Here is a 10,849-nt window from a genome sequence, read left to right as displayed (position 1 = left end):
ACTTCTTCATTTTGTTTTTCCTGGAATATACACATTTACTAATTTTCACAGTTTCCTATGTTTGCTCTTATATTCAATGTCAATAGATTTCATTTTTGTAATTATGAATACAAATCGTTTTCATCATATCTTCACGGCACTGGGCTTCAACTCTCCCAGAGTCACTTGTTGATATCTCGTGAGATTGTTGTCTCATGAACGCTGCTCGTGTCTGTGTAGCAAATACTGTTCAGTTTGAAAACAATCTTGATTGTGGTTGTTTTTTGTTTTTTTTCCCGCAATTCACAGCAATCCAAAAATTCAGTTTTGAATTTCAAGTTGACAGTTTTCTGGTCTTCATCTTTATCATATTTCATGATATTATTCATTTTCTTTCTTCTCTGTTGCTCTTCTCATCAGTGGCGTGGTAAAGGTAGAATGGCTCCAGTGGATTCCAATGACCCTTTGATTCAAAACAAACGCTTCCGTGTGGCCACACAGTAAAAACAAAAAAACATCAAAAAACACGATTTTTCAGCCTCTGGTTTCCACAGGTTTCTGAGAGAAACCATAGATCCACAACAAGTTGTGACCTCGAACAGTGGGATTTCTTGTTCTCGTCTCGCCCACTGGAGGTAACCTGTTGGTTGTGTGAATCCTGTTTCTTCGTAGTAAGTTTCTGGTTGTTTCGTTCGCGGTGTGATTATTGTTTTTTTCTTGTTATTGGAATAAGGCACTTGAGAGGTTTTTGGTTTTCACGGGAGCTCGGAGGAGACCAGGGCGAGGCCGGAGCTCTGGCGGAGGGGAGGCCCGGTGTGGACGGCCTTGGGACAATCTGGCGTCAGCACCCGTCCGTTCTCCCCGACGCTGCCTGTGATGGACAGACGGGCCTTGTTCCTCATGGCTTCTGTGAACGTTAGCTGTGGAGAGAAATACAGAGATTTTGTGTAGGCGCAGGTGGAAATAACACAAATGTGTACATTTGCAGATTGGAGTTTTAGGATGTGTTCATGCCAGATATGATCCTCAATCAAGATACCTTATAAAGCGTTATGTTTTTTCAGAAAAGAATATAGCTATTCCCATTCATTTCGTCCATACATAGTACGTGTTTTGATCCAGAATAATCAAGTCTTAAAACATCCCGAACAAACATCAAAAGAACATCAAAGAACAAACTTTATAGAAGTTTGCTTATGATATTACCTGCAAACATATGAAGTTCTAACCATCATTCATATCAGTTATAACAGCATTGTACTCATTACAGTAATTGCTGAGATGTGGGAACACAGCATCACTCAAAAGAAGTCAAATGTGGGAAGAAACACAAGCAGTCTGACAAACATACAGTAAAAAAACAACCCTGAACTGAATTTTCCAACCTTTCAGACTATACTGAATCAGCAACATGTTCTCACTCCCAATCCCTCAAATACTTTGTCAGCTTGGTCAGTAAGCTTCAAACTGTAGGTACATCTCTGGCGTCCGTTTTGGACTTGTCAGGGACGGCATGTCAACATATACTTGTTACATGCACAGTGTCTTTCAAAAATAAACCTCCATCTTCACAGGAAGTTAGGTTTAGGCAACAAAACAACTTACGGTCAGGAAAAGATTGTGGTTGACTTCAACTTGACTGACTAACAACTGACGAGACGAGTGACCAACAACTGATGTGACAACATTTCAAAGATGATTACAATGCACACAAACAGCAGTCTCCTGGGTGAAAGTCCTGTGTTTGTCTGATGTACGTGATGAAGTGCATTTACATATTCAGTGACTTTGAATTTTTTAAATTGAACCGAACGGAACAATTCAAATCAGTAAGATAATTTCCTCCTCTAGCAGCTGTGTACTGGGCTCTGCTTAAGCCCATTGAAAACACAAGACATTCGCAACTTACTCGAATAAAAATGTAAAACGGCGATACTATGTTACATTACTTAGCCTAGCTAAACTTCCAGATGTATGACATTTATATTTTAGTCATGGCAGTTTAACTCAACAAGTGACATTACTTCTGTCACCCAAAAACTTGAGTAGAACTAAAACTCCAATATGCTTCAACGTTATCAGTCAAACAAAAGGTATAACAGTCTCATAGTACGGTACAGTTAAACGTGATAAACAGTAGAGTAGCAAAACACCTTTCATAGCCATTCAGTACAGTATCAAGCCAGCCCCATACTACATGTAAATCCATTAGCCACAGAATTATTACACGGTGAGTGATAGTTGCAGGCAGTGGGACAGGGAAGCTGACTAAGCAACAGTCAAGCTAATGAAGCGTTTGAGCTGAAGTGCTGATGGGGGGACACATGTTGGACAGATATATACACCGGGTGTGAAAAGATTTCTGAAAGTCTAATGGTGAAGGAGCTGGGGGAAATATCCAGTGGAACCAGCTCAACATCAATACAGTCAGCTCAGCTCAAGGGATACGTCTCTTACAATGTACAGTGTTTAAACATGGCGTTATTGCATAGGGCTTCCTGTGTGCTCAGGGTTAATTTCTCACGAAATTAGTTCTGTGGCTGTGCATTGATGGCCTGTTGTAACTGACAGACTGGAGACAGTAATATCACTCAGCTGCAGCATGTACTACTCAGGTTCAAGTGTGTGTTCGTGTGTCTTTAGGCCATCGACAAGGCTGCAAAGAACTTCTGACGGTTCGCTGTGAGAAAAACGTTGAGGTTCAGACACCAGATGGACGGATGTACTTTGATGAAATGTCCTCACAAGTGTAGATGTGTGTGTACAAGTATGACATTGGTCCTCATTTAACATGCCTTTCCTACCTGTTAACATGCTATGGGTGCAGTGGGAAAGCTGCTCCCCACAGCAACGCGTCTGAACGGAAAGAATTCTCGTGTTAACTCGTAATAAATGTTTTCTAAGACTGTTCCTATAATTTACATGCCAATTAAATGACTAAACTTTGCATTTTCATTGTAACACTGTTTCTAATCAAATAGCAGAATTTTACAAGGGTGATCCATCATGGGATTTATTGTATATTTTCAACGTTATTGAATTCTTATGAACATTTGATTTGATTGTCATCTTCCCAACGAGTTCAGAATGAGCAATACGTTTTTTGATTTAACCGGGAAAATGGGTCACACGGTATGCTCGCGTGATAAATGAGGGCCAACGTCTGCAGCCACACAAGCTGCGAAGCAGTAGAGGCGACGTCATGTCTGAGGATGACTCATCGCTTCTTGTCACATTGAGAAAAAGCTAGAACGTAGACCAGGACGTCACATGACCACATAGTGAGCAGTAAAGACAGAGAAGTGGGAAGCATTTTTGCCACTGGTCACGACAGTCACTTAGCATGGTAAAGCTAGCACGAGGATACGATAGGTTTCACTTACAGTCTCTGTGCAGGGAGCTAGTGAGGGGGGGGGGAGCAAAGGCTTAGGCAGACCTTCTATGGAAACCCCAACTACATCTTATCAGCTTCCCCATTGCTGCCATACCCATTGAAAACATCGCTAAACTCGGCTAAGTTGTGGATGGTGGGGCTGAGCCTTGGGCTCTGGGTGGGGCTGAGCCTTGGGCTCTGGGTGGGGCTGAACCTTGGGCTCTGGCTTTGGCTAGGCTCTGGGCTATGGTGGGGGCTGCCTGTCTGGCAGGGGTAGCAGTGGTCGTGAGGATGGTGGTAATGGGGGTGTTGGGACTGGGACTGGTCTTCCACCTTCATTCTCTTGGCCTCGTTGCGCGACTTGTAGCAGAATTCGATGAGGGCCACCAGCATGGCCAGGCCCAGGCCCCCAACGAGGATGTAGAAGACCCCCGCCACGTTGCTCAGACTGAGGGCCTGGGATGACTTGTCCTGCAGCCGGCGGCGGGGAGAGGAACAAACACGAAAGTCAGCGCGAGCTTTAGCAGAAGCAGCAAAAAGTGTGTACAAACACTTAACATTTATATATAAGACAATGGAAAAATTACACATCAACTTCACATGCACACGCACACACACACCACACACACACAACATATATCACTACTCTTCCTCTAGCTTCTCAATCTGCTGCTCCACAGCTGTACATAGCCATGCTAGCAAAATGATCTGCTGTCATCATAAACAGAAATCAGTTAACTCTCTACATGAAAATCTGTTCAACCAAAGTACAAAAAAAACACGTTTTCTCACTTATCCCCAGTGCTGCTAAACGTGCAGATCGTTACATTTGCCCAAGTTTTGCACCTTTGAAATTTTTTTGCCTCCACCACATCTGAAAAAATCTCACAGCACCGAAAAAATCATCTAGCAACGTATCTCTCAAGAAACAATGTCCAAATTTACTTTGGGCAATCCAGTTTTCATCTAAAGGCATATTTAGACTGTGAGACAACAGCCATGGTTTAACCTGATTGCTTGTCACACTCTGAGGTAGAAAATGTTGTGGAACCTTTCACAGATGCTTCTATGTATAAACCTGTATGCTGGGTTCTAGGATGGACCCTGAAAGGGTCACAGTGGGAGCCTTTATAAAAATGCTCTGGACCAAAAAGAGTTCTCCCATGGGAACCGTAGCGCCGTTACTTCCAAGAGTGCAGAGATAGTCCCTGCGAAAACTGCTGACAGCATGTTCTGCGGATTGTCTAAAGAAACAATGACAATGTTGCTGGACAGAGATGCTGCTGTTGATATTTAAATATGCAATTAAAACGATCTGCATGCCTACATATAACTAGAGGTAAATGAGAAAATCAGTTTTTGTAAGTTGGATGAACTCGCCCTATAATTTCCCTGCATATTTCAACAGCCTGCCTTGTCTGTCAGCTCTGACGTTCACCTTTTAAACCCTTTTATTCAAATGTATGCAGCTGATATCTCTGAGCTCTGACTCTTGCTCCTCCCTGCCATTTATGTCCCTTCGATAAATCACCTTCTTCCTCAAGAGGCATTCAACGCATTACCTTGACACAAAAAGACTGCGTGTCATGCTTAGTCTCATTTGCAGGTGATAGCGCGTGTGTGTGTGTGTGTGTGTGTGTCCTGCACTTACGGGGTCTGATTACGAGAACATGACTGATGTGAAAGGTGCATGCTGTTCTATTAAAATGTGGCAGCTCTCTCCATGCTCCAGTGCATCAACAAACTTGCCTCGTGTGTGTGCTGCCACAGCTGAGGCATACAACACTGGCATCTCGTGTGACATACAGTAACGTCTGAACATGCCCCGGGTTTGTCTGAGGCGACAACCAATGTGAGCGTGATCCCTCATCTGCAGTTGCAACACACAGCTTAGCTGCTGTAAAAGTGTTAGCGCTGCACCATGCCTTGTTTGTCATGCTGTGTCCCTCGGGCTACGCTTTAAGTCTCTCCCTGCATGTCTGTCACTTGCTCTCTCTCAAGAGTATTATGTATGTGTGCATATCAGCCAGCCTGCTGGAATAGCAGAACAGTACTGCCAGCGTTATCAAGGTGTGCATAGAGACAAAGAGAGGAGGGGAGGCTCCCGGGCTGGTGGGGGACTGACCTTACTTCCCGAGTCCTTGGGTCCACACTCCCCTTTATCGTACCACCATTTGTTTTTCAGTTTGTCTAAGACTCCTGCTTCACTCAGTTTCAATACGGCAAGGTTTACAGGCGTTCTTCAAATCACGGGGGGCGGGGAAGGGTCGGGTGGGGGAAAATAACATAAATAACATCATAGGACATGTTATTTTATGTTATTCAATCAGAAGAAGCCCAACAAGAGCAGCTCAGTACTCTTCACAAAGTGACGAAGCCGGGAAGGGGCCCCACTTGTGCTACATGTCTCTTTGCTCATTGGTTGAGATAGTGGTTTGCAGGGTCGGGTTTATTGGGAGATGTTAAGGGGATGGGGGGGCCGAGCTAACAGACATATGTGGGGCCCCGGCTGCATCGCTTTTCTGGAACAGGCACATGCTGCCGGGACTTTTCTTTTTTACAACAATCACAGAGGCCAGTACTGTCAACCCAAAACTATTGGCTCAGAAAAAGTGCTTTATGCTTAGTAGTACACTTAAACACCTAATATGGGGCTGTCGTGTTCTAAGATACTTATTTTAAGCAGTAGTTTTACTTTTCCAATCTATCGCTACACAAGCGAATATTTTTACTTCGCTCTCCTATTGGGATTAAACGTTTCCTACTCACTATACTGTAAGGGTCGACCCGGCAGATGCTCCTGTTACCAACAAAACACATTTCTCTTTTACCCACATCAAGGTCACATGGGCATAGCGACATAGCGGCTAACCTTCTCGCCACCGCCTCCGCTGCCACACTCTCCTTTGTCGTACCACCACTTGTTTTTCAATTTGTCCAACAGGCCTTGCTCATTGAGTTTTAACACTGCCAGGTTAACTGCACTTCTTGAAAACGATAAAAACATATTTGGTGAGAGGGGGTGAGTATGCTGTCCAATTTGGGAGGGAAGGAAGAGGGGGGGGGAGGGACAGGGGAGGGAGGGAGGAGTAGCAGTAAGAGAGGGACAAGGGTGGAAAAGTGCATTAATGCTCTAAACGGTTACATTCCAGGACCCAAACACACACTGAACACAGATCTCTCCCCTTTTAATAGGCTGTCTTAAGTTAAAAAAAATCAAAAAAAAAAAAAATCGAATCTCTAATTCCATAAGCTTATACTTAGCCTAAAAAAAATTGATTTCAGTTAATATTCTCCCCGTCTAAAAGGGGGGAAGTTACATGTATGTGTGTGTATCCATTAAGTGCAAATTTAAAACCTTATGCTGGTTTGTCGTTTTTTAAACTAATCAGCTCGAAACATAAAAAAAAAAACTGCTTTAAACCAACTCTCAAAGTGTTAGTGTGTGCAGCCAGCGATAGCTGATTAAATGTGCTGGTGACAGTAGATGAAAACAATATGGAAGAAAAAGAAAAAAACATGCCTCTGCTTCATCGACAATGAGAAAAATAACTTTTAGTAATTTATATTTAATGACTAAAAGTATTATATTTCATTTTACTTCTTTTACCTCCACAAGCAAAATAGCTCTTTGGATTAGACATGTCTGGTAATATAATATTTCAGTCTGGACTTAAATATCTCAATATTAAATCACGGTCCCCAGAGGATGATCCCAAAGGACTTAGTCTCGTCTTTACTCGACAGGGCATCATGAACAGAAAGTGGAAATTTAAATTTGTCCAATACTTTGGTTTAACAACGTTTGTATAGGTTTACCTTTTCAGGCCTTAGACAACTTTAAAAGTGGAACAAACAGAGCAGAGAACATCACCGATATACTGAGAGTAATCTGGGAGTTGGGTCGCATATCAACATAGCTTTGCTTTAAAGGATCTAAAGTTTAGGAACCACTGGTTATAGGAAGCAAATATCCTGAATTTATTTTGTGACAAGCATACATGTAACTGTACCATCATGTTTTTTTTAATCCTAACATGGATAAAAGCATTGAAACACAATATTTAATTTAGTAATTCATTACTTTCTTTTTTTGGCACAGAAATGGTCCAATTTAAAACACTAAATATTGGCAAAAAATGTTGGCACGTCAATATGCACGTCAGCCGATTCAAAGCTCACAGGATTTATGAGCATTAAGCTGTTCTGGAAAATCATGATTGATAAAATGCATGAAAAGCTGTTTAAATGAAGTGTGCATTTTAATTTCATGGGTTCTTTTGAAGGCTGCTGTAGCGATGTCTGATGACAGTGGAGAGGAGAGAGAGAGAGAGAGAGAGAGAGAGAGAGAGAGAGAGCTTTGTATCAGCGTGCGTTTTGATCCTTTTCATTTATTTGCATCATTATGAAAAATAAAAACAGTCAAAAATGGAAATGGATCAGAAACACAAAGCGACACAAGCTGCTATTTCATTTTTAGCTGATGATGTTAGCGGAGCCACGTGAAATGACAGCATTGAGCAAAAGCCATTGCCCGCTCATGATGTTGCTGGTGTGTTCTCTCGCTGGAATCTGGACAATTGACTGACAGAACACGATAATCCCCCAAAATACAAGATGGAGGCCCGGAGGACGGGGACTATAAAGATCTGTCAGGGACTCTTCCCGGTCAAAGCAGTGGTTGAAAACTGGCACCAGCCTGGCTGCAAAACAAACCAGTACAGCTGCTCTGTACTTCAGGCTTCATGTGCAGAGGAATTGACTGAAAACCACTGACAGGGTTTGATTTACTGGCTGTGAGGAGTTGACTGCTTTGAAACACATTACTTTGTTGCTACTTATCCACACAATGAAAAAACGCAAGGTTGCGCTCTCTAATTACACATGGTCAATGATAGCAATGCTCCACTATTGTCTATTTAGGGGAGCAGAGACGCTCAGAGCCTTTATAAAAAGTGCTCTCAATGGTGCTCTCTAACATGTTATCGTACCTCCGCAGGAATACATAAGTGCAGGCAATCATGGAGCTGTTCTCCGCTGTTTTGCAGACCTGCACACACTCATCCACAAACACCTGTTAATCTTTTGCCTTTTAGTATATTTATCCATTCCCTTCAGTGAGACCTTGCCGCCGGGCTTTGATCAATGAGTGTGCGGATTGAAAGTGCAATGAAACTGTATTCTCTGGCAGGTCTGTACATTCCACTACGTGCGGGAGGCGGTGACAGAGTCTGGCAGAGTTACTCAGGGCTGAGCGTTCACATGGCTCCCAAAACACGATTTCAGTCACTGATAGGTGAAAAGAAAGAACCAGTCAACCGTGAAGGGAAGCTGAAGTAGCATCAGCAAAATACTCGTCACTAATTACATCTGTATATAAAGAATGCAGATGATCGAAAATGGCATTTTCCAAGTAAGACATTTTAAGGAGTTTACTAACAGCCTCAAGCATGCCATTCCAACACCTCTGCCCAAACAAGCAAGCACAAGCACAAATATTTACCTGGTGTGGAGAGCTGTGAAGAAGGAAATAATGAAACAACCACCCCTGCATGATCACAATGACTCCCACATGCATGCCACAAAACATGAATGACAAAAAGCCACTACGTCGGCTCTAAAACAAACGCATGAAAACACCCCACCCGCCCGCCCACACTAAGCAAAGTAAAGACAAATAAAGATACAAAAGGCGGCACACCAGGGAAGGTGGAATACCATAACAACACGTAGAGCATATTGTTACACTACTCCACCCACCTTAACTGTGAACCCTTGGGTGTAGCTACTCCGTAGCCTTTGGAGTCCAAGTTTCCTCCCACTTTCATGGTGTCGCATGGCTTGCGCTGTTCTGTGTACTCGTTCATGGTGGACTCCAAGAGGAAGGCGTATTTCCCTTTGGACTTTCGGACCTTCGCCACGCCTTCTGCCGTGGTCTTCGTGAAGACCGTGGGCTCGGCCGACTTCATGTATCCCCACATCTTCTCGTAGACGGCGATTTTTGACCGCTGTGGTTTTTTTTTGAGGGGGTTGGAGGTTCAAAGGTAGATGTGGTGTGAGAGGTGGAGGGAAGGTGGAGACAGTATATCCACAACACCAGGTAGATGAAAAGGGTTTTTAAGATTTGAAGCATTTTAACATATTCTTACGAAATACATCCCAAGGAGACATATACTATGCACTCGTCTTTGTATGAACTACTTCTATAATTTACCACAGCTAGAAACAAAAATGTATAAAGTGCAGTAGTGAACGTATTTCTACGATTTTTACGTTGCTGCAAAGAGTGATCAGTTCAGCCTTTTTCCCTGGTGTGTAGAGGATGCACGTACTGAATAGGTTTCTCCTACCTGTCTGCCCGAGAGTAGATTATTAACTCCAGTAACACCAACTCACCCTGAAGAACTCTTTGGTCGAGCCGGAATCTAAAGTGCCGTAAGCGATGTCCGTCTGCTTTGCCAGATCCTCGGCACTCTCAATGGGGGAAACCATCCTCTCCACAGTGAGGAAGGCAGCCAAGTTAGCCGTGTAGGACGAGATGATGATGAGAGTGAAGAACCACCACACTCCTCCAACGATTCGACCCGACAACGATCTTGGAGAGGAGTGAGGTGGAAGAGAGAGGAAGAATATTTCGGGGACAGTTTGAAAGGATTAGAAAGCAGAGAGGATAAGAGGAAGAGAAAAGGGTTATTGGAGTGGTAAGGAGGAGAGGAGGATGAGGGATCAGTGGGGTAAGATAGAAAGACAAAAAACAACCAGTCAGTGTTGGAAAATACAGTGAAAGAAGAGTCAAATTGAAGGAATGAAATATGACTGAAGCATGGAGAGACAAGCCACCACTGTGGACACCAAAAGTGCAGGTGAGCCACCTCACGGTGGAGCTCTGACAACACTCAAGCGCTCCACAGCTGTATTCACCCCTCATTAGTGCCGATTGCCTCATAAAGAAATCCCCCAGGCTTGTGTTGACCAGCTTTGATACAGCAAAGACTGGCTACTCCGGCCCCTCCTTCCCCACGCACCCCTCTTTTGTGGCGTGGCGGCGGAGGCACTGTTCTTTTCTCGTTTGTTCGCTCGGGGGAGACAGATAGCCCGCTGCTCAGGAGCAGCGGAAGGTCGTGAGGAGAATCTTAAACCATAAATGCTGCATTGAGGAGAACAAACAAGATCTCCCTTCGGTGCAAATCAGACAGCAGAGGATACAAAACCCTCAGAAGGAGCGAGAGCGGGAGAGATGGGCATATGAGAAGGGGCAGAGAGAGGCATCTGCAACAGTCAGTGCTTTCTTGGCGGCTATTTCCACTGGGTCTTATTGCAATCTGGCCATATTCCATTGTTCCCCATATACACGGGACTTCTCTACATCCTGTAATCTCCACGCATGTGCACCGTTTACAAAAAGGGCGGTAGCGTAATTTTTCTCAATTGAATCCACAGTAAAAAAAAGAAAATATGACACAACCCAAAGAACCTTGATTACCAGCACTGCTAAAG

At 43.6% G+C, this 10,849-nt stretch overlaps 1 protein-coding gene across 2 annotated transcripts in view; it reads right to left on the bottom strand.

Moving 5' to 3' along the window:
• Window positions 1–667: 667 nt before the first annotated feature.
• gria4b (glutamate receptor, ionotropic, AMPA 4b) overlaps window positions 668–10,849 on the bottom strand; it is a gene marked incomplete at both ends in the record, with an annotated part of 82,601 nt that continues 72,419 nt past the window's right edge. The window contains 5 exons of one of the 2 annotated variants that reach the window (XM_079283769.1): window positions 668–899; window positions 3,686–3,823; window positions 5,478–5,592; window positions 9,113–9,360; window positions 9,749–9,947. In XM_079283769.1, coding sequence (XP_079139895.1) covers window positions 735–899; window positions 3,686–3,823; window positions 5,478–5,592; window positions 9,113–9,360; window positions 9,749–9,947 — 865 coding nt within the window. Of the gene's footprint in view, window positions 900–3,685; window positions 3,824–5,477; window positions 5,593–6,224; window positions 6,340–9,112; window positions 9,361–9,748; window positions 9,948–10,849 lie in introns of both variants that reach the window. The other variant, XM_079283770.1, reaches the window with a different exon arrangement.

This window comes from Melanostigma gelatinosum (genome assembly GCF_949748355.1).
Source record: "Melanostigma gelatinosum genome assembly, chromosome: 14".
Lineage (NCBI taxonomy): Eukaryota > Metazoa > Chordata > Actinopteri > Perciformes > Zoarcidae > Melanostigma > Melanostigma gelatinosum.
The sequence above is the reverse complement of the archived record's forward strand: the minus strand, read 5'-3'. Positions and strand labels throughout refer to the sequence as shown.